The 27992-nt window shown below is 34.8% G+C and overlaps 2 protein-coding genes and 1 long non-coding RNA gene across 4 annotated transcripts in view; 1 reads left to right on the top strand and 2 right to left on the bottom strand.

Annotated features, from left to right (window-relative positions):
* LOC144575903 (cinnamoyl-CoA reductase 2-like) overlaps positions 1-20523 on the bottom strand; it is a 26592-nt gene extending 6069 nt beyond the window's left edge. The window contains exon 1 of the mRNA XM_078326159.1: positions 20391-20523. Within this exon, the coding sequence (XP_078182285.1) occupies positions 20391-20514 (124 nt within the window). The 5' untranslated portion in view covers positions 20515-20523. The remainder of the gene's footprint in view (positions 1-20390) is intronic.
* LOC144575377 (uncharacterized) overlaps positions 1-27992 on the bottom strand; it is a 95044-nt gene that overhangs the window by 25525 nt on the left and 41527 nt on the right. The gene's annotated exons all lie outside the window — the stretch shown is intronic.
* Positions 17736-27992, top strand: LOC144575905 (uncharacterized). Of its 2 annotated transcripts, XR_013518552.1 has the most exons (4): positions 17736-17871; positions 25742-26314; positions 26485-27798; positions 27865-27992. It is a non-coding gene; the product is annotated as an uncharacterized LOC144575905 (long non-coding RNA). The 2 variants fall into 2 exon arrangements; XR_013518551.1 differs by having other exon boundaries at positions 25742-27878.

Below are 27992 nucleotides of genomic sequence, written 5' to 3'. Positions count from 1 at the left end.
GTTAATCGGAGAATCTTGTTGTGATTGATTATAAATTGGTTATGATCAATAGTAAGATGGTTATAATTAATTATACGTGTTATAATTAAATTATAAATGTTATGTAAAAATAACAAGCAAATACATTGGTTAATTTATAAACGTGTGTGACACGTTGTATAAAAGTTAACCGGTTAATTTATAAATGTGCAGGACACATTGTATAAATTACCGAAACAACAACCGCAAGAAAAATATATATAATTGTTCAGAATAATTATACGAGCATTATTTGTGTTCAGGCTGAGGGCATTCGGGTCTTTTCAGATTTGTGCTTATCCGCATGACATGTCATCGATCCTATCCAGATGACACGTCATCGATCTTATCCACATGACATGTCATCCTTATCCATTCAATGACATATCTTGTAAATAGGCCGAACTTGGAGTGCATTTTGGTCTTTTGGCAACCGACCCTAAACCCTATAAATAGGGGTGGAGGGGTAGAGAGAAAAATCGCAAATTCACTCATACCGTTTCGTGTCGAAACGAATCGGTATTTTCTCTCTTTCTCGGTTTCTCTCCCAAATAGTGTTTCGGTTGAGAAAAGAAAGTTATACGTACTTGACGTATAATCTTGCGGGTTGAGAAAAGAAAGTTATACGTACTTGAGCTTAAATTGCCTGTAGAAATTTTTGTTCTACGGTCATTCCGCAGCTTAAGCCTAGACGGGTTTTGGTTACAGCACCGTAAACCCCAACAGTGGTATCAGAGCACAAGGCTCTCCCGCTGATTGATTTTCTAAAAGTTATAACTTATGAAAATTAGGTGCATGTACCGCATATCAGTTTAATTCTTACATTTGCAGCTTAAGTCCAAAACCGATTAGAAATGAGATTTTCTTGGATCGGTTCTACCGACTAAGAAAGTTAAATTAGATTTAAGCTTTCTTTATACTTTCTTATGAAATGTAAACTTTTACATTTCTTGGATCGGTTTTCCGACCGAGAAAGATAAAATAGGATTTTATGCTTTCTTTATGTTTTTGTTTTCAAAACTTTCAACTGCGTTTGAGTATATCTAAGAATGTGATGAAGCAATAAAGTACCCAAGTAAGAACTGCTAATCTCCACCCGTGAACGACAAGGTTAATAACAAGAAAAGTCTCTACTTTTCGTCTAACCCTCGTTTACGTGTCCTGATAGCAAAATTACCCTATGCTTTTGAAATGACAAAATTTAGTGTAAGTTTTTGCCTTTTCGAAAACCTTCGGATAAGTAAAGTTCATCGAAGAATGTGATGAAGCAATAAAGTACCTGAGTAAGAGCTGTCATTTCCACACAAGAAAGAGATGGTTCTGTCTAGGAAAGATTGAGTCTAAGCGGTCCTCGTGACCCCAATCTTTCCTGGGAACCCCTTTCACGTGTCCTAATGGCTGGCCCAAAAGGAACTTTGTCACGTTACCAAATTGCTTTATGGACCGAAAATAATATCTGATTTTAAAACATAGAAATTGTTTATGTGCTTTAAATGGTATAAATAAGAACTAAGCATAGCTGCAAAATAAAGAATTGGTAACTGATAGATTATATACCCGACTTGGTCCCGTATATAAGTAAATTAGATTTACAGCTTAGAGTAAATTAGATTTACTGCTTTAAAATGAAAATGGGTAAAACTAGATTTACCGTCTTTCCAAGAAACCGTGAAAGAAAATTTTCTTTGAAGAAAAATACGAATGTGGGATCACATTTGGCATTGTTTTCTTTCTGACTTTCTTTCCACGACTGCTTGCTGAAGCATATGAAAGAGGTTTTTTAAGAAAATGAAAATGCGATCATATTCACTATTCTTTCTGTCTGACTTCCTTTCCACGACTGCTTACTGAAGCATATGAAAGAGGTCTCTCAGGAAGATAGGAATTGAATCACAATCGGTATTTTTCTGACAAGCAACTTTCACGTGTCTGTAACGCTGACGAAGGTCAACATTACGAACTGAAAGAAATATACGTGACTCGGTCACATATATAGGTAAATCAGATTTACTGCTATCATATAAAAACGTATAGATTAGATTTACCGTTTTTATAAGAAACCATATAAACTACCTCTACAAGATAGACGGTAGCTAAAGTCAGTTACAAGAACTGACTGCTTAACAAAGCTAAGCGTATCAAAGAGGTACTGATAAGAACAGAAACTAATGGAGATCACATTTCGTATTCAAGACTTCCTTTCCACGACTGCTTAATGAAGCATATGAAAGAGGTCGTTATAAAGATACGAATAGAATCACATTTAGTCATTCTTACATATGCTGAGAAAAGAAAGTAATGGGGATCACATTCGATATTTTAGACTTCCTTTCCACGACTGTTTAATGAAGCATATGAAAGAGGTCGCTATAAAAATACGAATAGAATCACATTAATCGTTCTTTCTGACATAAGATAAGAAAAGAAATGAAGATCACATTCAGTATTCAAGACTTCCTTTCCATAATTGCTTAATGAAGCATATGAAAGAAGTCGCTATAAAGATACGAATAGAATCACATTAGTCGTTCTATCTCATATACCCCTTTGGAGATTGCTTGCACTATTAAGCATAAACACCAACCCATTAAATATTAAGTAGTATGCCCTTCCTACTCTATCCTCCTCACACCGATGTTCATTGGTTGACGTGTCTTGCTCAGCAAGCGTCGCCTTTTACCTTTGGTGGTCGAAGGTTATGTTCGACATATCAAACCAAATAGAGTGAGGTTACTTATCAATGATTTCCAAAATAGTTTTGGGCTTGGGGCAAAGTCTTCGTTAAATACACATGATGTTTTAACGAAACTAAGAATCACAAAGAGATGTGATTAGCAAGTTTGCTTACCTAAGATAACTGATAGCCATGATATGCATACACTGCCTTTGTTATTGGTGAAAATATGGATCTTGGTCCTACTGCAAAATGGGAATAGAACAAATTTGCAGTGGGAGTTTTATTATTGGAATAAAACATTACATAAACAAAGCTAAAATCTTTACTTTAAACGTTGTAGAAATATGGCTAAAGAAACGTCTTTCTCTTTACGCTCTCTATTCGAAAGGTAGACATACGTGAGAAAAAGGAATATATCCTAAATACACCGGTCCCTGCTGAAACAGTAGAGAGCAGCTTTGTCAGTACTCACACGCTTCGTATGACAAGCGATGATGAGAAACTGTAAAAGCTTAACTATCCGTTGAGCCACGAGTTGGCCACGGAAGTTATCCTGAACTTATTTCCTCCCAGCTATTCGGAGTTCATTGTGAACTCCCATAAAGCAAGGGTTGGATAAAAGCTTGCAGGAGCTCCAAGGGATGTTGAGGATCACCGATGGCGACATCAAGAATAGCTCTCATGTCCTCATGATTCAAGAAGGTGGGAAGAAGATCAAGAAAGCAAAAGGGAAAAATGACTATTAAGTACAAAGGCAAAGGGAAGTTGGTTCCGGGAACAAACTCTCCCAAGATAAATGTTTCTGCTAATTCTGACTGCTATTTTAGCAATAGCAAAGGTCACTGGAAGAGAAACTGCCTGGAGTATCTTGGAGATATGAAGTTTGAGAATGTCTCAAAAGTCTCAGTCTCAAGTATTTATGTTATTGAAATTAATGTTGCGACCTCTCTTAATGATTGAGTACTGGATACCGGATCATGTGCTCATATTTGCACGAATATGCACGCACTAAGAGGAAGTTACGCAATAAGGAAGTACAACTCCGAGTTGGAAACGGAGCACAAGTTGCAGCCGTTACAGTCGGTAGGATAGAATTGTACTTGCCTAGCGGGTTTATTCTGGAACTAGAAAATGTCTATTTTGTTCCTACCATTTCTAGAAATATCATATCAATCTCGTGTTTAGAGATAAATGGTTTCTCGTTTGTTATAAAGGACAATAGATGTTTTATTTATAAAAATGAGACATATTATGGATCATCTTACTTGTTAAATGGTCTTTATATGCTAGAAATGGAAAATCCCGTGTTTAACATCAATAACAAAAGACTCAAAACGTTTCATGAAAGTATTGACTTACATGAGACATAAGTCTGAATCCTTTGACGAGTTCAAGGAATTTAAGACTAAAGTAGAAAATCAACTGAACAAAAGTATTAAGGCATTACGGTAGGACCGTGGAGGCGAATACTTGAGTTATGATTTTCAAAACGTACTTAAAGGAATGTGAGATAGTCTCACAACTCACACCTCTAGGAACACCGCAATGTTACAGTGTTGCCAAGAAAATGAAACAAACCATGCTGGACATGATTCGTTCCATGATGAGTAACGCCACCCTTCCAAAATCATTTTGGGGACACGCACTAGATACTGCCGCACTAACGATAAATATGGTTTCATCCAAGTCAGTTGAAAAGACTCCATACGAGTTATGGTTTGGGAAATCCCAAATATGTCTTATCTTAAAAATGGGGTTGTGAAGTATTTGTCAAACGCCAGACGTCTGACAAACTTGATCCCAAATCTGACAAGTGTTTTTTCGTAGGGTATCCTAAGGAAACGAAAGGATATTACTTCTATTACCAGTCCGAGAACAAATTAATTGTTGCTCGTCATGGTATACTTTTGGAGAACGAGTTTCTTGCAAAAGGAAGTAGTGGGAGTAATGTAATACTCGAAGAAATTCAAGATACATCACACAATACAATATCTGAACTATATCAGATTAACCCACCTCTTGATTTTTTGGCTGATGAGCATCTGGAAGTACCAAGTCCACAAGTAGCTGTGGAAGAGGTTCTAGTCCCGAGCTCAAGTACTTCAACGCAAGTTGAAGAAGAACTAGATCCGCAGATCGTTGTGGATCAAGTTCGACAGCCCGAAAAACAAGTGCTACGTAGGTCAACAAGAACAGTCCATGCACCCGAGAGGTACTTGGGACTGCACGAGGTCTCAGTTTTTGACATTGAAGATCCTCTGACCTATGCGGAAGCAATGGATAGGCCTGACTCTGATAAATGGCTGGAGGCCATGAGATCCGAAATACAGTCCATGTATGACAACACGGTCTGGAACCTAGTTGTACCACTTGATGGGGTGAAGCCCATTGCTAACAAGTGGGTTTTCAAAAGAAAACAGACATGGATGACAATATGACTATTTACAAAGCACGGCTAGTAGTGAAGAGGTTTCAAACAAATTCTGGGAATTGATGAAACTTTTTCACCCGTGGCTATGTTTAAGTCAATTCGGATACTCCTAGCAATTGCCGCATTTCATGATGATGAAATATGGCAAATGAATGTCAAAACCGCCTTCTTAAATGAAAATTTAAGAAGAGGATGTGTACATGACACAGCCTACGGGTTTTGAAGATCCAGAGAATGCTGGGAAGGTATGCAAGCTTCTTGAATCCATTTATGGATTGAAGCATGCATCACGGAGTTGGAATCTTCGATTTGGCGAAGAAGTCAAAGAGTTTGACTTCGTCAGATGCGAAGAAGAATCTTATGTGTACAGAAAAACTAGTGGGAGTGCCATCGCCTTTCTTAATCTTATATGTAGATGACATACTCTTAATAGGAAACGATATTCCTTTATTACAATTAGCCAAGTCTTCATTAAAGAAAAGTTTTCTCGATGAAGGACTTGGGCGAGGATGTCTATATACTAGGCATAAAGATCTACCGAGGTAGATCAAAGAGACCTATAGGATTAAGTCAAAGCACGTACATTGACAAAGTGCTGAATCGGTTCAGCATGCAGGATTCTAAGAGAGGATTCCTGCCAATGAATCATGGTGCACTGCTTAGCAAGACTCAGTGTCCTTCGACAACTGATGAGTAAAGCACTATGAATAGAGTACCATACGCTTCGGCTATTGGCTCTATATATGCGCCATGTTGTGCACTCGCCCAGATGTCTCGTATACTTGGAGTATGACGAGTAGATATCAGGCTAATCCAGGCATAAAGCACTGAAATGCTGTAAAGAATATCCTTAAGTTCTTGAGGAGAACTAAGGATATGTTTCTCGTCTACAACGTTATCACCTAATACGAGATATCGTAAACATCATAAGATGCTTATGATTAATTATAAAAGATATAATTAATATAAAGGTGATGTAAAGATATGTAGAGTTGACACAGTCAGCAACACAGCTGATCCACTCACAAAATCTCTTCCTCAAGCCAAGCACGAGATGCTTAATGCTTCTATGAGTCTGGAACACATAGAAGATTGGCTGTGAGATTTTCTCAAGATCTTAGAGATCTTAGAGAATATAGAGTTTTGTATATAAGTAGGGCCTATGATGATTGGCTCCTAGCTTAAGTGGGAGATTGTTAGTGTAATAATCTAGAAGTCAATAATACGATAATTTATCATAAAGCTTTGTTCATGAATTGGATGATTAATATCATTTTGTTGCCTTGAGTATTATTGAATTTATGGATCATTTCGAGTTCATGACTGAAATTGTGAAACTCCATAATATAGATAATATATACTCTTAAAAAGTCACTGACCAAGGAAATTAGCAGGAACATTAATTACCGCGATAAGGTTAGTATGTGGATTAAAAGATGGTTAAGTTTTACAAACCACCTGACACGAGATGTCATTTTAATCACATAGATACATGTTCTAGGAACATGGTATTTGACAGACCCCGAATGAAACATTAAATAAAATTGTGTTCGTGTCATTTATGTTTTCATTCAGTGTCAAGTTCTACACTATGAGGTATTCATCTTTCCTACTAAGAAATGTATATGTGTGATTCTTATCAAATGCTGTCGGTAAAATGCAGCTATAACGGTAGCTCTTCGGTATACATGGCTTAGCTGAGGTAGTGATGGTTTACCAAGAATACTATTTGTCCCTCGTATCTCTATACGAGCTATAGCATCACTGGGCCCCTTGATAGAGTAAGATTATCTGCTAGCGGTATAATTACAAGAGTAATTATATTTGATAATCTGCTCAAGATCAAGAAAAGATTCAGTTAGCAAGGATGACACACATCTACCTTGAAACTAATCTGATAGCTATGAGACAGAAGAACAGACACAAGTAAATTGTTTACTGGATCGTGATATTGTACTGTACAGCATCATCTGTGTAATTGGATGGTCATGATGTGTTGCCAGATCCCGCTCATGATTATAGAAGTTAAAACAGTTTTAACTCTGTTTACCAACATAACACAGATCCTATTGGGTCACACCATATAGGAGTTAATCGGAGAATCTGTTGGGGTTTCGCGGTGCTAACCAAAACCCCTTTTAGGCTTAAGGTGCGGAATGACCGTAGAACAAAAATTTCTATGGCCAACTTAAGCTCAGGATTAAACTGGGTATGTCAGGAAACTTTCCAAGGCGGTCCACCTTCAGTATTCCTTTGGCATCAAAACCCAATTTAATCCTTTTACAGATCTACTCCATGATTGATTTCTAAAACTTTAATCTACTTACCAATTAAATAGATTAATATAGCATATTTATACCTTGTTTCCAAATCACAGTTGGAATGCAGACCGAGCGAGTAGAGCCTCACCAGGGAAGGAATCGACTCGGAGTATCACACGTGTGATACCTCTATCGGTTATCCACCAGGACTAACCGGAGAGCGGTTTATTTCTTCTGCCAGAAATACCGTAAACCGCGGAATTCTGCAAAAACACTATTCATAGGAAAAAGACGAAAACCCGTAAACACGAATTTTCGGTTGCTCAGTTTCATCAATATGCAAAACTGACATACCGCTAAATTCGGTAAAACACTATTCATCGATCCCGTAAATATACTCCACAACAACCCGCAAGATTATACGTCAAGTACGTATAACTTTCTTTTCTCAACCGAAACACTATTTGGGAGAGAAACCGAGAAAGAGAGAAAATACCGATCCGTTTCGACACGAAACCGGTACGAATGAATTAGTTATTTTCTCTCTACCCCTCCACCCCTATTTATAGTGTTTAGGGTCGGTTGCAAAAGACCAAAATGCCCTCCAAGTTCGGCCTATTTACAAGGTATGCCATTGACACCTCATCCTTTTATATGTGAAATGACCAAAATACCCCTTCCACACCCTTCCACACTCTTCTCCATGTTTCTACACATGCAAGGTGGCATAGGTGTGAAATGACCATTTTGCCCTTGTGGATAGGATTGATGACATGTCATCTGGATAGGATCAATGACATGTCATGCAGATAAGGACAAATCTGAAAAGACCCGAATGCCCTCGGCCCGAACACAAATAATATTCGTATAATTATTCTGAACAATTATATGTATATTTTTCTTGCGGTTTGTTGTTTCGATAATTTATACAACGTGTCCTGCACATTTATAAATTAACCGGTTAACTTTTATACAACGTGTCACACACGTTTATAAATTAACCAATGTTTTTGCTTGTTATTTTTACATAACATTTATAATTTAATTATAACACGTATAATTAATTATAACCATCTTACTATTGATCATAACCAATTTATAATCAATCACAATAAGATTCTCCGATTAACTCCTATATGGTGTGACCCAATAGGATCTGTGTTATGTTGGTAAATAGAGTTAAAACTGTTTTAACTTCTATAATCATGGGTGGCATCTGGCAACACATCATGACCATCCAATTACACAGATGATGCTGTACTGTACAATATCACGATCCAGTAAACAATTTACTTGTGTCTGTTCTTCTGTCTCATAGCTATCTGTAGGGCGCAGAAAGTTGCACGGCGTCAGGTTAGCTAACGGTGCGGGATTTTCATGTGTGGGTGAGTGGAAATGCTCCCAGCTGGGTTCAGTGCTCTGGTTCATGGGCAGGTCACTGAACTCAGGGGAAGGCATCCACTGGGGATTTCTTTCTGCATTCCTTCTGGTTCACTCCTTGTGACAACCTACGTTCATGATCAGTTGTCGGAGGTTTTATTATTTTCGATTGTGAGGACGTTTTACTCCCGACGGGCGCAAGCCCCCGCCGTTAATTACATCAGAAAGACCTTTCGAGTCTATCTGAAGACCTCATGCATTCCGGGATTTGTGCCTATGGATTGCGAACTGAATAATGGGGCTAAAAGGGGCTCATGTATTGTTTGTTTTGGTCATGTGGTTGGTTCTCATTTGACTTTGGATTTATTTTTGGGTCAGTTACCATGATGTGTGCATGAAAACACGAATTTTATATTTAAAATATGAGAATATGCATGAGAAATATCATTTATGTGTTTTTAATTTGAAAGGAGCATTTAAATATCGTTTTTTATATTTTTATTCATAAAAATATGTCAAGAGAGGGGCATTTCGGTTATTTCAGATTATGGTTGGGACATGGATATGTTCAAATGTTATTTAGAATTATAGAGGATTGAATTTGGGTTCATTTGGAACTGATTTGAGTTGATTTGGACTTAGTATGAGGAAGTTATGGTCAAGAGGACTTGAAAGGACTTTTTTGTAAAGATTTTATGTTTCCAGGGACTTGTTTGTAATTTCTGGAGGACTTGAAGTTGTAATTTGGGCCTTTGCTAGGATTTGTATTGTAAAATGGGCCTTTAAAGGCTTGCTTGAGAAGATTTTATGCTGACAGGGGCCTTTGTATAAATTTACAGGGACTTCTCTGCATATTTTAAATAAACAGAGGGGGTTCATGTGTAAAAAGGGATCTTCTGGTCATATGTGGACTTTAAGATTGGTGCAGAGCTTTGAGATTTGGGCTTTTAGGCCTTTGAGATATGCACAAACCATTGGATTGAGATCATTGGGCTTTGAGATTGGTGCAGAGATGATTTAATTAAATGGGCTTTGAGATTTGGGCTTTTGGGCCTTGGATATTAATTTAAGTAACATCGGGCTTGTGTCAAAACTCGTGCAGAACGGCCCAAACGGTTATTATGACATGTGGGGTCCCTGGTCGGGATCCGATGGTTATGGATTTTAAACTACGGCCTTTAGATTGAGATACATGCATCAAGATCCGTGTTTTTAAACTTAAATTTCGTTTGGCGCTTTCATCAGGCGTATCTTATTACATCAATATTCGTATGAGTTAGAATGAACTTAATTCGCACAGGACATGTCCAGTCCCGACCAAGGCTTATCTCTCCGGTGGTACTCCGACCATGGTAAGCTTCGGGCTGCTTTTCATCGTTTCGTCTCTAAGAATGTTTTGACGCTGTCGTCGGTCGCCGTAAGTCTTCGAAACGGCGGTTCTCGGTGCTGACTCAGCACATCGGTACCGATAGCATTGCATCTCAGTCCTCATCGAATTCATCATGATTTTCCCTATCTGATTGTTTGTTGGACATCGTTTTAGTTTCATAGAATGGATAGAAGCATCAATTCAGAGACCCAATTGAGTATGAGACATGATTTTAGATTTGAAGGTTTGGTTTGGTACCGACCTTAGTACCAGTCATTAGTACTGGAGGTTTAAATCAAAATTGAGTATTGATTTAAACTTGAAGAGGTCTCACATAACACATTTGGAAATATTAAACTGTTCAGACATGATTGGAGTGTATGGTTTAAATTTGGTGACATGGGTATATATGTACACATATCTCAAGGAAATTTATTTTATTTATGAATTATTTCAAGATTTTATTCTGGCCTCTATATTACACAGATTTGAGCAAACTTTATGTCTATTTCCATCAAGCAAGGAGTGCAGATTGTGAATATATTTTTTTATTTTATATTTTAGTGCCATTAGAGGTTTAAAAGTCCAATGAGGCTGTCAGGGGTATTTCATTTTTTAGACAGCAGCATTTTCTGAGTAGCTGAACTTGGGAGATTAATTCCCGTCAATTGGCTACACCAAATTTCATGTTCTTTACATAGAAATCTTCTTTAAGTTATGACCTATATGCACATAAAACAGTTTCATTAAAATCGATCCAGAGATATATGAAACACGTGTTTTTGTACAGGGAAGCTTTGCTGGTAAATAGCTGCTGTCATCATGCTGATAGCTAACTTCAGAATTTAATTCCAAGAGTTCTGCTGATCCGAATTTTATGTTCTTTATATGAAAATTCTCAGGATAGAATCTTCTATATTCTGGTAAAATTTCATGAACTTCGGAGCTACCTAGCTGTATCAAACAGGGAGTTGGACATAGGGGCAGATTCAGAACTGGTTCTGGTATTTGCTGGTTTTTGGTATTTCAAAAGGCTGAACTTCGAAAATTCATAATAAATTGGATAAAAATCTAAATAATATGAAATTTGAGTCCATTTCGTATATTTTTTTTATTTTCCACATGATGGTGTAATTACTTTTATTACTTGACCTCTCTATCAGTCCAGAATCACTGTTTTACCAGCAGAGGGCGAAAAAGGGGTATTTTGAGTTATAGCATGGTACCAATGGTACTTGTTATGCATTTAGTTGATGAGTTCAAGTCATATATCACATATTTTACAGTTCTCAAATGCTTTAAAGGGCTGGTTAGGGTTATGACATGGTTTTAATGAACAAACATAGAGACAAGACCAAATCTCCAAGAAGACCATATGCATCAGTATCTCAAATCATCAACAGAAATCAAATATTACAAGGAGGTCCCTGATTTTCAGAAATTCTTTATTTAGGCATTCCTTTGAGAAAGATCTAAGTAAGATCATCAGAATATCATTGCTTTTAAGAGTATAAGTGACTTAATTCAGTATATACCGAGGTCTACTCATATCTTTGAGCTCTATTCTTCACTATACATGCATTGATTTCACTTTTTTTACCCTTTGCTTCATGCAATCTGGTGCATATGGTTTATATTAAGCCTTGCATTAGGTTTTGAGTTTATCAATACATGTCATGGATCTTGGATCAGCAAAGGAAGCCAGCTGGCTTGACCTGGTTTTATTCTTTAATCTCCTTCAAATTAAATGATTTCTAATAGATCAAATATAAGGAGAAGCTAGCTAGCTTAACCCCTTATATCTTCCTTATTCCATCATTTATCCAGAGATTAAAGAATCAAAGAAGAAAAGAAACAAAGAATGAAAAGAGAAGAAAGAAAAGAAAGAAAAGAAGATTGAAGGAACAAAACGCAGATCAAAAATCAAAAGAAGAAAAGAAGAAAGAAAAGAAGAAAAAAGAAGAAAAGAAAAGGATTTAGTCATCAAGCTCCATGCCATGGCATGGAGCTCTCTTCTTCATGCCTCAAAACAGCAAATTTAAGGAAACAGATCAAGGAGAATAAAAGATCAAAGCAATGTAGAAAAATGGAGAGAAAATACAAGAAAAATAGAAAACTTTCAAAATGAATTTTATTCACCAAGGGAATTGATACATCATACAGCCATCAAGGCTTCTCACATGCTAAATTATACCTATTAACTCGCAGAAAATGGAGGAAAGCACAAAGCTTGACTATAAATTGAGAGGGAGAGCTCTAAGTCTGTGTATATGTGTGTGTTACAATGTGTATCTCTATCTTGCTTTCTATCTCTCTCTTCTTTTTCTATCTCCCCCTTATTCGATCTCCAGAGTGCTCCTTATATAGGCTATGGGCTAGGGCAACTCTAGGGTTTCCATTTTGCGGCCTCATCTTGGCCGTGCATTTCATCGAACGGCTGGCGTGCAATAAGAATATGGACAGCTAGCATCATCTAGAGGGTTCCAAAGCATATTCTTTTCATCTAATATGATCCAATGAGTGCTTGGCACGTGGAATCTGAGATTTGGAGCCTTGAAATGGCATCTCCAGGTTGGTGCCGACCATCTGCGTTTCTTCTGTTTTGTTTGTTCGAGAAGAAGAGATGCTCTTCTTGTTGCATGAGCATGGAGTATCATGAGCCGTATGGCTGTCAAGCAGTTAGTCTTCATGAGCCGAGTGCACAACCAAAGGCAGTGCCTATTTGCGTGACTCAAATTGAATTGAGCGCTAACTGTTGTGCGGGACCCCCTTGTCGGGTTAAATGAGCAACGAATTCGCTGTGCCATTTCAATTTGAATGCTGCCGAAGCCCTTTTAATTAGATACAATGGATTCGGCCCATAATGGATTTAGCCCATTTTATTTCAATTGATCTTAAAGCTTTTGAGCCATTCGGCTTTATATAGCCGTGAGCATATAAATGGATGCATCAATCTTCTCCATTTTAAATATCAATTGGAGTTCTCCATTTCATCATTTTCCAAGCATTTTAAAAAAATAGTTACCAATTTCCATTTATTTAATTGGTAACTTTTTAGGGTACAACACTATCAGATCAGTTTCAAGGTAGATGTGTGTCATCCTTGCTAACTGAATCTTTTCTTGATCTTGAGCAGATTATCAAATATAATTACTCTTGTAATTATACCGCTAGCAGATAATCTAACTCTACCAAGGGGCCCAGTGATGCTATAGCTCGTATAGAGATACGAGGGACAAATAGTATTCTTGGTAAACTATCACTTCCTCAGCTAAGCTATACATATGGAAAAGCTACCGTTATGACTGCTTTTTACGAACAGCGGTGGATAACAATCACACATACATATTTCTTAGTGGTTACGATAAATACCTCATACTGTAGAACGTGACACTGAATGAAAACATAAATGACACGAACACAATTCTATTTAATGTTTCATTCGGGGTCTGTCAAAAACCATGTTCCTAGAACATGTATTTATGTGATTAAAATGACATCTCGTGTCAGGTGGTTTGTAAAACTTAACCATCTTTTAATCCACATACTAACCTTATCGCGGTAATTAGTGTTCCTGCTAACTATATTGGTCAGTGACATTTTAAGAGTATATATTATCTATATTATGGAGTTTCACAATTTCAGTCATGAACTCGAAATGATCCATAAATTCAATAATACTCAAGGCAACAAAATGATATATAAATAAACATTCAATTCATGAACAAAGCTTTATGATAATTTATCGTATTATTGACTTCTAGATTATTACAAACTAACAGAATCTTATTGTGATTGAATATAAATTGGTTATGATCAATAGTAAGATGGTTATAATTAATTATACGTGTTATAATTAAATTATAAATGTTATGTAAAAATAACAAGCAAAAACATTGGTTAATTTATAAACGTGTGTGACACGTTGTATAAAAGTTAACCGGTTAATTTATAAATGTGTAGGACACGTTGTATAAAAGTTAACCGGTTAATTTATAAATGTGTAGGACACATTGTATAAATTACCGAAACAACAATCGCAAGAAAAATATATATAATTGTTCAGAATAATTATACGAGCATTATTTGTGTTCGGGCCGAGGGCATTCGGGTCTTTTCAGATTCGTCCTTATCCGCATGACATGTCATCGATCCTATCCAGATGACACGTCATCGATACCGAAACAAACAACCACAAGAAAAATATATATAATTGTTCAAAATAATTATACGAGCATTATTTGTGTTCAGGCCGAGGGCATTCGGGTCTTTTCAGATTCGTGTTTATCCGCATGACATGTCATCGATCTTATCCAGATGACACGTCATCGATCTTATCCACATGACATGTCATCCTTATCCATTCAATGGCATATCTTGTAAATAGGCCGAACTTGGAGTGCATTTTGGTCTTTTGGCAACCGACCCTAAACCCTATAAATAGGGGTGGAGGGGTAGAGAGAAAAATCGCAAATTCACTCATACCGTTTCGTGTCGAAACGAATCGGTATTTTCTCTCTTTCTCGGTTTCTCTCCCAAATAGTGTTTCGGTTGAGAAAAGAAAGTTATACGTACTTGAAGTATAATCTTGCGAGTTGTTGTGAAGTAAATTTACGGGATTGATGAATAGTGTTTTACCGAATTTCGCGGTATGTCAGTTTTGCATATTGATGAAACTGAGCAACCGAAAATTCGTGTTTACGGGTTTTCGTCTTTTCCCTGTGAATAGTGTTTTTGCAGAATTCTGCGGTTTACGGTATTTCTGGCAGAAGAAATAAACCGCTCTCCGGTTAGTCCTAGTGGATAACCGATAGAGGTATCACACGTGTGATACTCCGAGTCGATTCCTTCCCTGGTGAGGCTCTACTCGCTCGGTCTGCATTCCAACTGTGATTTGGAAACAAGGTATAAATATGCTATATTAATCTATTTAATTGGTAAGTAGATTCAAGTTTTAGAAATCAATCATGGAGTAGATCTGTAAAATGATTAAATTGGGTTTTGATGCCAAAGGAATACTGAAGGTGGACCGCCTTGGAAAGTTTCCTGATATACCCCGTTTAATCCTAAGCTTAAGTTGGCTGTAGAAAATTTTGTTCTACGGTCATTCCGCAGCTTAAGCCTAGACGGGTTTTGGTTACAGCACCGTAAACCCCAACATAGCTTAGATTGATCGGTATTATAGATTAATATATTTGTTTTTAAAATTTAAACAATTTATTTTAATTTTTTTCATATGAAAATATACTTGCCTGTCTAAATTTTATATACTTTAGAATTTTTTTTACTATATTTTCAGATTGATAACAAAATCAGTGATTTTCTACTTATAAAATTAATAATTAAAAGATTCAAAATATATAAATTTTATCTATTTATACATTTTTCACGAAGAGAGTTAAAATACATCATCGATTCTGTGCTTCAACACTCATATCTCTGCTTCTGTTTTCAAAGTTCCAACAATCAATTCGAACCGTTCAACATGATCCACATATTAAAATGTGCTTAGAGATCAAATTTTTTATTTTTTGAAACTTTTTTACTATTTTTTAGATAGGTACAAAATTACTGTTTCTGACCATTCAAAAACAATAATTTTATACATATCTAGAAAAATAATAAAAGAAGTTTCAAAAAATATAAAATTTAGTCTCTAAACATATTTTAATGGGGAAATTGGTTATTTGCCACTCCAAAACCTTCAAATTAGAAAAATGCCACTCCAAAATTAGAATTCATCAAAATGCCACTCTAAACTTAGAAAATTCAAAATTTTGCCACTCTAAATTATTAATGACCAAATTACCCTCCCCATCTCTTCTTCTCCGTTTTCTTCTTCTCCTCCGCCTCCTTGGTGGTTTTTCTCCTCCGCCTCCATTGAACACAGCATCAGCACAGAACCAGCATAGCTACACATAACAGGCAAGCAACAAGTCAGAGGGCAACACACCCAGCCAAACAAAACAAGCAAAGCAACAGGTCAAGGCAAACAGAATCAGAACAGAACAGAGACAACACAGCCACACACAACAGACAGGTAACAAATCGGAGAGCAAAGAACACAGCCAAGGCATAGGTTAGAGAGCACGGCAACACAGCCACGTGCATTGGCTTGCCGGGAAAATGAACAACCCGAGCAAGCCGCAAAAATTCAATCTTTCACAGCACCATCACAGAAAAAGGTAAGGCGCTAAAGCTTACCCGATTAGAGCAATCACAGAGGGAGGATAGTAAAAACGGCCGGTTCCAAGGATATCGCCTCGCCTCACGGACGTCAGAAAGGATCAACACACCACCAATTTTAAGCGTCTCCGAGCACCAATTTAGCACCGAGAGACACCAGAACTGATCACAAGCAAGCAAAGAGAACCACCAGGGAGGCGGAGGAGAAGAAGAAAACGGAGAAGAAGAGATGGGGAGGGTAATTTGGTCATTAATAATTTAGAGTGGCAAAATTCTGAATTTTCTAAGTTTAGAGTGGCATTTTGATGAATTCTAATTTTGGAGTGACATTTTTCTAATTTGAAGGTTTTGGAGTGACAAATAACCAATTTCTCCTATTTTAATATATAAATTATTTTAAGCACTTCAAATCAACTATTTAAACTTTAAAAAAATATAAAAATATGAGATTAATTAAAGTATAAAACTAATATTGCATTTTAACCTACTCATTTTTCCTACAGATATTACGAAAAATGGTTGAGATGGACTCAAGATAGTGATGATAGTAGGAACCAAAATGCAATAGTACCGTAGCCTAGGACTGGCAAAAAAGCTTGTGGCTCGTGGCCCGTTTGGTATTCGTCCGTGACTCGATCGGTAACAGCTCGTTCGTTAGTGGATCGAGTTAAAATTAGCTCGCTCGCTACATACTCGAGCCATAATTAATGAGTTTGAGTTTGGCCTAGCTCGGCACGAGCCAGCTCAGTCGTTAATGAGCTATTTAATATATATAGTTTAATAGTTTAATCGGATCCGTTCACTTTATATTGGGGATATTATGGTCTATGGATGTTATAGCCAATGTTATGGTAATTGCACTTTGGACTGTGTTTAAGTTGATTGGTAATTTTGTATGGAATATGTGTGAATTAATTACAAGCAACTAAGTTAATTTGCATGAAATTGTTTGATTTGATATGCATAAATTTATTTAGTGAATATGTTTGTATGAATTTAAAATTTTGATATATTTGTATGTATGAATTTAGCTGTAAATTTAATTTATAGTAGTTGATTTACTTAATTACAGTTGAATTAAGAGTATTCTTCAGTATTTAGTCATATAAATATTATTTTATTTTAGCCATAATTAATAAGACGTGTTATGAAAATTTACAATATAATAGAAAAAAAAATATACAAATTTACAAATTTATCAAGCTAGTAACAAGTTAGCTCAACTCGCTCGGATAAGTTATGAATCAGTCTTGAACAATAATTTTAGCTCGGAACCTCTCGCTCAACTTGATACACGAATAAACCGATGAGTGTCGCCTAGCTCGCTCTTTAACAGCTCGTTGCCACCCCTACCGTAGCCTCTCACTCAATATTAGGCTTTCTATCTTTTCCTCCTACAACCATGCTCGAGCCGCCGTTTCCAATCACCCTCCCTCCCTCCGCTGCTCGATCGTTCTTGTGCTTCTCTTGGCGACTTTGGTCTCGTCCCCTCCCTCTCCGTCCTCCTGCTCCTATCTCTCGACGACTCTGCCCAAACCCTACACAAAAGGTACAGCTCTCATGCATTGAAAGGCAGATGCCATTTCTAACCAAGAGGCAATTCACCCGTTTAATCACCTGTTGGCTGCCAAGAATCTTCGTCAAATCAATCAATGCCTCAATGACTACACCAAAACCTCCAACAACCCTTAACCCATCATTTTTTCCCTCTTCACCTGCTTAACCCAAGCTCAAGGAATCGGTCCTAGTGAATATACTTATGATGTCATGACGCTGCTGTGCATGAATAAATTAGGTCAGCCTCATTTAAAATTAAAATTTAAAATTAAATTCGTATTCGTATCCTCTGAGAAGACTCCATCACAACCGGCCACAGAAGATGCAATGCTTCCATAGTCCAGTAAATCGAATTCGTATCCTCTGAGATATCTCAAACTTTGCGTGACTTTATGGAAAATCCCAACCGTTTAAATACGTTTTGCACGAATCTCGAAGCACACATAATACTAACCCCCTACATCCCCCGAATAGGCACCGGACACGTCGGTCCGCAAAAGTTGAGATATCTCAGACGATACGCACTCACAGCCTTAAAAAGTTTGATGTTTTCTGTGGCATTCTCCAGTCTCTTCAGGTGCGCACACTTCTCATCAGCTACAGATCATAATAAAATCAAAATAACAACTTAAGATGGCGTCAGTGAAATCATTGTTGTAAATAACGGTATGCCCTCATCGGACGGACGGGTTACCGCCAAATAATTAATGTCGATTAATAAAAAATTATGCGATCGATTAATCATTTGCATTAAAATTATTTGTATATATTTATAATTTATTAAAATTGAATTATTTAACTCAAACTTATCAAATAAACTTATTTAATTTAGTTCTATTATTATAACATGGCACTACACTTTTTTGTTCTTAACAACACAAACTTGTAAAAAGTAACACATTTAATTAATGTAAAAATAAGTTCCAAAATTAAGCTTTGTCAAATACTAATAACATGTTATATGAAGAAAATCAGACATTCCAACATAAAATCACTAAATTTGATTTATGATAACAACTAAATTTCATATATAAACATGTCATACTAATTGAAAAAAGTTACACTAGTAAGTAAGAAAAATATGTGCTATATAAATAATAGAAGAATTAATAAATTTAAAAGTAAGAAGGAAAACATATATAAAAATTATTGAATGTATATCTAATTATAAATAAAACTATAACACAGGATCTATATATGAAACTTATTATCAAATACTGTCACAGAAAAAAAAATACACAAATTAATATTCACTGAATAAAAAGAAATAAACGGGAAAAAACTGAATAATCAAGAATAATCAGCCGATAATTGGAAAAATTCCGTTCATAGACCTCCGATTAGTGTATTTGTAATGGTTTGATTGCTGTTAATGATTAAACGGGCATTTAATTGGCCGTTAAGACAGTTTTTTACAACACTGGCCCTGAAATTGACAAACTTAGAAACAGGGCCAGCCTTGGTGTTGGGTAGCTAGGGCGATCGCCCCGAGCGCCAAAAGAAAACAATTATTTTGCATATACTAAAAAAAAATAATCTGTATATATTAAATGAATAAATCTTAGAGCCAAAACTTTGAATATATAAAGAGTCCAAATTTTTCTATAAATAACGATATCCGCTTGTCGAACGACGGGATACTGTCAAGCGATTAATCGGAATGCGGCCGATTAATCAGAATTATACGGACAATTTAACTTAATTTAACTTAGTTTTATTATTATTACATGACACTACGCTTAACAATACACACGCACTTTACATGTGGAAGTAACACATTTATTTAGTGAAAAAATAAATTCGAGAATTAAGCGTTTTCAAATACTAATAATATATTATTTGAAAGACATGAAACATTCCAACATAAAATCACTAAATTTAGTTTGTAATAACAACTTAATTTAATATACGAACATATCGTATTAATTGAAAATATTACATCAGTAAGTAAGAAAAATATATGGTATAAAAATAATAGAGAAATTAATCAATTAATTCAAAATAAGTAAAAAAAAATATATATATATAAAAAAATTGAATGTATAGCCAAGTACAAATAAAACTGCATATGAAACTTATTATCACACAGTCACAGGAAAAAACAATGTAAAATAAATAATCACTGGAATAAATGAAAATAAATGAGAATAAACGGAAATAAACGAACAATCAAACGAGAATAAATAGAAAAATTGGGAATAATCGACTGATTAATAAGAAAATTTCACTAATAAACCTCCGATAAGTGTATTCATAACGGTTTGGCCGCCGTTAACGATTAAACATGCATATAATTGGCTGTTAAGACTTTTTTTTTATAACACTGGTATATATAAAGAGCCCAAAATTTTCTTCTGTCTTGAACTCTAAAATCTTCAGGACCGGCGTTGTTTAGAAATTTGACCAACTTAATAATAAAAATAAAAATGCCAAAATAAGCAGCAAAGAAAGGTGCTTTTTTTTTCTTTTTTTTTTTTGAAATCCAACTTAATAACAAAGAAAGGTCCTGACAAGGGTCTCTGACAGTGCCATGGACAACGAATCCTTTTGAAAGAAGCAACTTCACCAGCCATGAAGCAGCGAAACCTCCCGCTCCAGTCACGCATACTCTCCTCCTCCTCTCTATTCCTTCCATCCTCTCTCTCTCTCTGTTTGTTTGAAAATGTTCGCAGAGGCTGCAAAGTCTCTCTTGTACTAGCAGCTTTCTATAGAGTAGTTGGTTAAGGTGAAAGCCTGAAAGGTGCCATCACACAACCGGTGCCAAGAGGCAAGAATCATCACACCTAAGGCAACAGAGTTTTTCTGTTTAGATCCGGACCGTCAATCAGAATTAATAATAGGCCGAATTGGCCCGGATTCTGATCAAACGGTCTGTATCTAAATTCAACATTTGAGTTACTTAGAGAAACGGTCCTAGTATGTGATGCATGTCTTTCACATGTTGACGACCAGATTCGTGCACACAAGGCCATCATAGAATATTCTATAAGACTTCATGAAATAAATTTAGTTTTTTTTTTTTTTTTTTGAATTTTTAAATGGAGAAAATATGGAGTGGCTAAAATAAGAATTTATTTTTAGTTCACTATCATTGCACATATTTTATATTATTTGATAGTTTTAGAAAATTATATTCACTATTAATTCTACGGTTGCTTCACTTTCCAAAATACTTTCCTGCTGAACGAATCAGCCTGCTTGATAAAAGGATTATTTGAGAATTATTTATTCTAATAAGTTTTAAAATTTAAATTTAAAATTAAACATTATAAATATGATCTATATTATTTTTTATATGTCATGTTCATAAAATATAATAATATTTAATGTATGTTCACTGCACATCACCTTAAATTTTTATGGTTCAAAATTAATGGCTTTTAATTCATGACTCGACAATACTTAAATTGTATGAAATTTGGTTGTTAAACTATATATACACCCTCTAATAACATACCTATAAAGTTACTTTTGAATTCTCAAATTTATTTGAAGTTATTATTAAATTTATTGTCAAAATTGTTAAAATAAATATTGTCGAGTGTCGATTGCTCAATTTTCAATCATTAAATAGTTTTATATTGTCAAAACTAATGCAAAGCCTTCTGTAGGTTCAAGTCACTCGGTGCATTCATAAATAATATACAATAAATCTCTGTGAGTGAGGCTATGGTAATAATGTAATATACATACCTCAGATTGATCGGTATTAGGGGTGTTAATGGGTACGATACGGGTTGGGTGGAGATATTTTCATATCTGTATCCGTTATGATAACGAAAAATAATCTTTACCCTTATTCGTCTTTTCGAATACGGTATGGGGCGGGTAAACGGATAAAAAAATGCCATTAACATTTCGATTTGTGCTTTCGATAAAATATTTTCAAAATAAGAAAAAAAATAATGAATACAACTAATTTGTATTATGAAAATTTAATAAAATATAAAATTTTATTGTATCATGTATCATGTATCATCTTCATACAAATATATATCTATATATATTTTTTTTATTTTTAAAATTATCTTATACGAAAATGGGTAAGATAACAGAAAAAAATCATTACCCTTATCCGTATCCAATTAGCTAACAGAAAAAAAAAACTTACCCTTATCCGTGTTTTCGGATACAATACGGGTCGAATAAATGGATAAAAGGGTGCCATTGACACCCCTAATCAGCATTATAGATTAATATATTTGTTTTTAAAATTTAAACAATTCATTTTAATTTTTTTCGTATGAAAATATACTTGCCTGTCTAAATTTTTTTTTACTATATTTTTAGATTGATAACAAAATCAGTGATTTTCTACTTATAAATAATTAAAAGATTCCAAATATATAAATTTTATCTATATATACATTTTTCATGAGGAGAGTTAAAATACACTGTTGATTTTGTGCTTCACCACTCACATCTGTTTTTAAAGTTCAAACAATTAATTCGAACCGTTCAACATGATCCACATATTAAAATGTGCTTAGAGACTAATTTTTATTTTTTGAAATTTTTTTACTATTGTTTAGATAGTCACAAAATTACTGACTATCCAAAAACAGTAATTTTATATTTATCTTGAAAAATAATAAATAAAGTTTCAAAAAATATAAAATTTAGTCTCTAAATATATTTTAATATATAAATTATTTTAAGCACTTCAAATCAACTATTTAAACTTAAAAAAAATATAAAGATATGAGATATAATTAAATTATAAAACTAATATTGCATTTTAACCTACTCATTTTTCCTATAGATATTATGATTTTATGAAACGGTTGAGATGGACTCAAGATAGTAAATAGTAATGATAGTAGGGACCAAAATGCATAGTACAGTAGCCTCTCACTAGAGTTTGGTAAATACCCCCGGGGACCCAACCCGGACCGGTCCGCCCGTGCCCGTGCCCGGACCGGACCGTGCCCGTGCCACGGGTATGCACGGGTACACGGGCACACGGGCACGGGTATTAAACGGGCCGGACCCGGTTTTTTCGAAAAATGCCCGTGAGAACCCGGACCCCCGTACCCGTAACCCGTACCCGTGACGCCCGTGCCCGTGAGCCCGTGGCAGAATTTTTTTTTTTTTTTTTTTTTTTGGGTCTAAATTTCGAAATTTGAACTCAAATTCTCCCCCCATTCCTCCCATGCCCCACATCCCCACTTTCTACCCGGACCCCTACCTATTTTTTTTTTTTTTTTTTTTTTTTTTTTAAATTCAAATTTTAATCCCTCCAAACAAAATTCTATAAATATACACTCATTTCTTACAAATTTTCACATCTCTCTCAATATTTTCATCTCTCATTCTCTCAATCTCAATCTCAATATTTTTATTATTCTCCAATTTTAATTTTATTGTTAAAAAAAATAGTTGTTAATTTAACAAATACGCAAACACAAACACGCAAACGGAAAGGGAATTACGAAGGTATTCTCGAAGATTTTCTCACGAAATTAAAAAGGTAACATTAACTTTTGTTAGATTACATTTTGTTAGATTAAATTTTGCTAGATTAAATTTTGTTAGATTGAAATATTGAATGTTAGATTTATTTTTGTAGAAAAAATTTAGAATTTAAATTGAATGTTAGATTTAGTTTATGTTAGATTTATTGAATGTTAAGTAATTAGATTTGTTATATTTATTGAATGTTAGATTTATTAAATTTGTTAAGTAATTAGATTTATAAGATTTATTTTATGTTAGATTTGTTAGATTTATTTAGTTTATATTAGATTTGTTAGATGTGTAGTAATTATATTTGTTTTGAATATGTGATGTTAGATTTTATTTTTGAAATTCGGATTTATTTTTAATAGGTTAATAAAAGATGTTAGATTTATTTTGTTGAATATGTGAAGTAATTAGATTTGTTTTGAATAGGTTAGATTTTATTTTTGAAATTCGGATTTATTTTTAATAGGTTAAATAAAGATGTTAGATTTGTTTTTTTGAATATGTGAAGTAATTACACTTGTTTTGAATAGGTTATATTTTATATTTTGAAATTCGAATTTATTTTTAATAGGTTAAATAAAGATGTTAGATTTATTTTTTTGAATATATGAAGTAATTTGATTTGTTTTGAATAGGTTAGATTTTATTTTTGAAATTCGGATTTATTTTTAATAGGTTAATAAAAGATGTTAGATTTATTTTGTTGAATATGTGAAGTAATTAGATTTGTTTTGAATAGGTTAGATTTTATTTTTGAAATTCGGATTTATTTTTAATAGGTTAAATAAAGATGTTAGATTTGTTTTTTTGAATATGTGAAGTAATTACACTTGTTTTGAATATGTTATATTTTATATTTTGAAATTCGGATTTATTTTTAATAGGTTAAATAAAGATGTTAGATTTGTTTTTTTGAATATGTGAAGTAATTACACTTGTTTTGAATAGGTTATATTTTATATTTTGAAATTCGGATTTATTTTTAATAGGTTAAATAAAGATGTTAGATTTATTTTTTTGAATATGTGAAGTAATTTGATTTGTTTTGAATAGGTTAGATTTTATTTTTGAAATTCGGATTTATTTTTAATAGGTTAAATAAAGATGTTAGATTTTTTTTTTTAATATGTGAAGTAATTAGACTTGTTTTGAATAGGTTATATTTTATATTTTGAAATTCAGATTTATTTTTAATAGGTTAAATAAAGATGTTAGATTTAATTTTTATGGTTATTTTTTAAATTATAAATTTCTAAATATTTCAATTACTTTTTAAATTATTCATTTTTACGAAAAATTACTAACAAAAAAAAAGTTAGAACTCTGCCTATGTTATTTTACATAGCCGGTCCCAAGCCCGAAATAAAAGAGGAGGGTAACTTTCATTTTTTAATCTATTGTTTTAAAATAAGAGCTTAATTATTTTTAAAATAATTGATTTAAGAAATTTTTGATTTATATTTTATTATAACAAAAATTATTGTGTTCAAATATACAACCATGTCAAATGAGTTTAAATTGGTATGAATTTATATTTATAATTTATTGGTTTTCAAAAAAAAAAAAAACAGAAAAAAAAAACAGCAAAAAAAAACAGCAAAATAAAACAGAAAAAAAGCAAAAAAAACAGCAAAATAAAACAGAAAAAACAGAACAAAAAAAAAAAAAAACGAAAAAACAGAACAAAAAAACAGAACGAAAAAAAAACAGAACAAAAAAAAATAGAACCGAAAAACCGAACAGAAAAACTGAAAAAAAACAGAAACAAAAAACAGAAAAAAAAAAACAGAACCAAAAAAACAGAACAAAAAAAACAGAACAAAAAAACCGAAAAAAAAACCAAAAGAAAAAAACCAGAACAGAAAAACAGAAACAAAAAACAGAAAAAAAAAAAAAAAAAACCGGTCTGGACCCGGACCGGACCGGACCGCCCGGCCCCCGGTACCCGGACCGTCCTGCCCCCGAACCCGTGACGGGCACGGGTATTAAACGGGCAGGGCAGAATTTTTGAAAAAAAAACCCGTGACGCCCGGCCCGTTGTACCCGTGTGCCCGTGACGCCCGTGACCGTGGCTACCCGTGCCCGTGCCCGGGTTTTGCCCGGACCGCCCGGCCCGGCCCGTTTACCAATCACTACCTCTCACTCAATATTAGGCTTTCTATCTCTTCCTCCTCCAAGCCATGCTCGAGCCGCCGCTTCCAATCAAGGTACTGCTCTCTCTCTCCCTACACAAAAGGTACTGCTCTCTCTCTCCCACTGTCTCTCTACTTAGCAGTTTTGAAAACTGTGCATCAATTCAACCAAGTTACATCTCATTGACCTTCAACAGAACACCGGAGAATAAATTTTAATTGAATTTCGAATCCGTATACATTTTATATATTTATCTCTCATAGGTAATTCACCAGTTTGCTGTTCGTTGCCAAGATTCTTCGTCAAATCAATCAATACCCCAAAGACTACACCAAAACCTCCAACAACCCTTACCCCACCATTTTTTCCCTCTTCACCTGCTTAACCCAAGCTCAAGGAATCGGTCCTAGTGAATATACTTATGATATCTTGACGGACTGCTGTGCATGAATAAATTAGGTCAGCCTCATTTTTGTTTTTCTGGGACGGTTTCTCAAAGAGGATTGCAAAGCTAATATGCTCTGCAACCCTCTTTGAGAAACCGTCCCAGAAAATGCCTAAACTAGGATGTATACTTGATGTGATCTCGTATAGCATTCTAATAAATGGAAATGCAAGAAAGGTGAAATTGACAAGGCAATGGATTTTCTAGATATCATGATTTCCAAAGGGCATGATCTGATGTCATGGCCTACAACACTCTTATAATTGTGCTGTGCAAGAAAGTTGAAATTGACAAGGTAATGGATTATCTAGATGTCATGATTGCCAAAGGGGTTGATCCTGATACTGTCAAGATGAAGGGCCACCTTGTGCTCATACTCTCCATTGTACGGGTATCATTTCTCGTATTATTTAATTATAAATTCAGTACCCTTATGAACTCTTAGAATTATTTGTGTATATCCATAAAAAAAAGTGTCGTTGATGATTCCTTGTGCTCATTTTCTTGAAAATATTGTCTGAACTAATATCATTTATTGCTTAACGGATTGAATAAATGTAGGAAAGTGATGGAAGTGTCCAGTGTTTTTGAACAAGAAGAATGTTTTCGGAGAGACCCAGGTGATATTACTCAATGTTTTGCTGGGGCATATGATAATTTTTCCTTTTGCCAAGGTACCTGATATGTTAGGGTTTTCTTGGGGCATATGGAATACTTTTGCAAATAAAGGGTTGAGGTATTCTTCGTCTGATAATAAAATAAACCTTACAATGGATTGCAAAATAAATTTGGCTTAGGGCTCCATCCTAAGAAGGCCGACTACCAAGACACTAGTAGTAGTAATCCACATTTGACTTGAACCAATCGTTAAAAATATATATGAACTTATACTTTAGAAATGGATCTTTTGAAGAGTCATGTATGTATCAGAAGACAATCTAGAAACAAGCCTAACAAATGTTTCCTGTTTTTGGTCTTTTCTTTTTACTAGTCTATTTCTACAGTGTACTGTGTACAACATGTACCACTGATACTTAGTGCATTGGATTGTGGAGCCATTATTTCTCAAGGGGGAAAGACACTGTGGGATAGGGTGTGGAGAGCTGGGGAAATACAACCTCGTGTAAGATTGCATGTCTGGAAATTAATACATGGGGTGCTACTGTTGGGTCAAATTCTGCACAGTAGAATCTACAAGGGGGACTCGGCTTGTGTCACATGTGGGGAAGAGTATGAAAATTTGTGCCATTTACTGTTCAGACGTGCTTTTGCTAGAGCATGTTGGCTCACTGGACCTTTGCCTGTCCGATCGGATCGATTACCCATAGACCTCAAGGAGACTATGCATTGAAGGCTGTGATTTCCTATCTAACAACTTGTTCCTGGTAAAGTGGTTCTCAAACCTGGAACCGCCCCTTGAAGCTGACTGGACAGCTCACCAGAGAGTGTTTCATGATCTCCTAAGCGCATGAGCCTGATGTGACCTACAACACTCTTATTGATGGCCTGTGCAAGAAAGATGAAATTGAGAAGGCAATGGATTATCTAAATATCATGATTTCCAAAGGGGGTTGATCCTGATGTTGTGACCTATTGCACTCTTATTGAGGGGCTGTGCAAGGACAGTGAAATCAAATAGGCATTGGATTTTTTTTTACTTTACATGATTTCTGTAGGCTCCTATTGCACACTCTTATTGAGGGGCTGTGCAAGGAGGGTCAAATTGAATAGGCCTTGAGCCTGATGTCTCGGTATGATGGGGCTGTGTAAGTGATGTGAAATCGAGAAGGCAATTGGAAAGGTGTGGTGATAGAAATGCCATGTCAGGAGTAGAGAAATAAATTTAAGAAATTTGCTGTTGTATTATTATTGGATGTTGCTCCTTGATTGTATATTGATTATTTGAATTGTGTATTGTTTCATTGTCCTCGCATTTTGGAGTCCATTTAGGCCAATTGCATTTCTTTATTACTTGAATTTATGTATTATTGATATTTTAGTAAGTTGTTATTTACTTGCATATTCTTTTTGGTGGTGTTAATTTGCGTATGTAATTTACTGTATAATGG

Source organism: Carex rostrata, chromosome 24, assembly GCF_964058835.1.
Source record: "Carex rostrata chromosome 24, lpCarRost1.2, whole genome shotgun sequence".
In the NCBI taxonomy this organism is placed as follows: domain Eukaryota; kingdom Viridiplantae; phylum Streptophyta; class Magnoliopsida; order Poales; family Cyperaceae; genus Carex; species Carex rostrata.
Note: the sequence above shows the minus strand (reverse complement) of the source record. Positions and strands in the feature narration are given on the sequence as shown.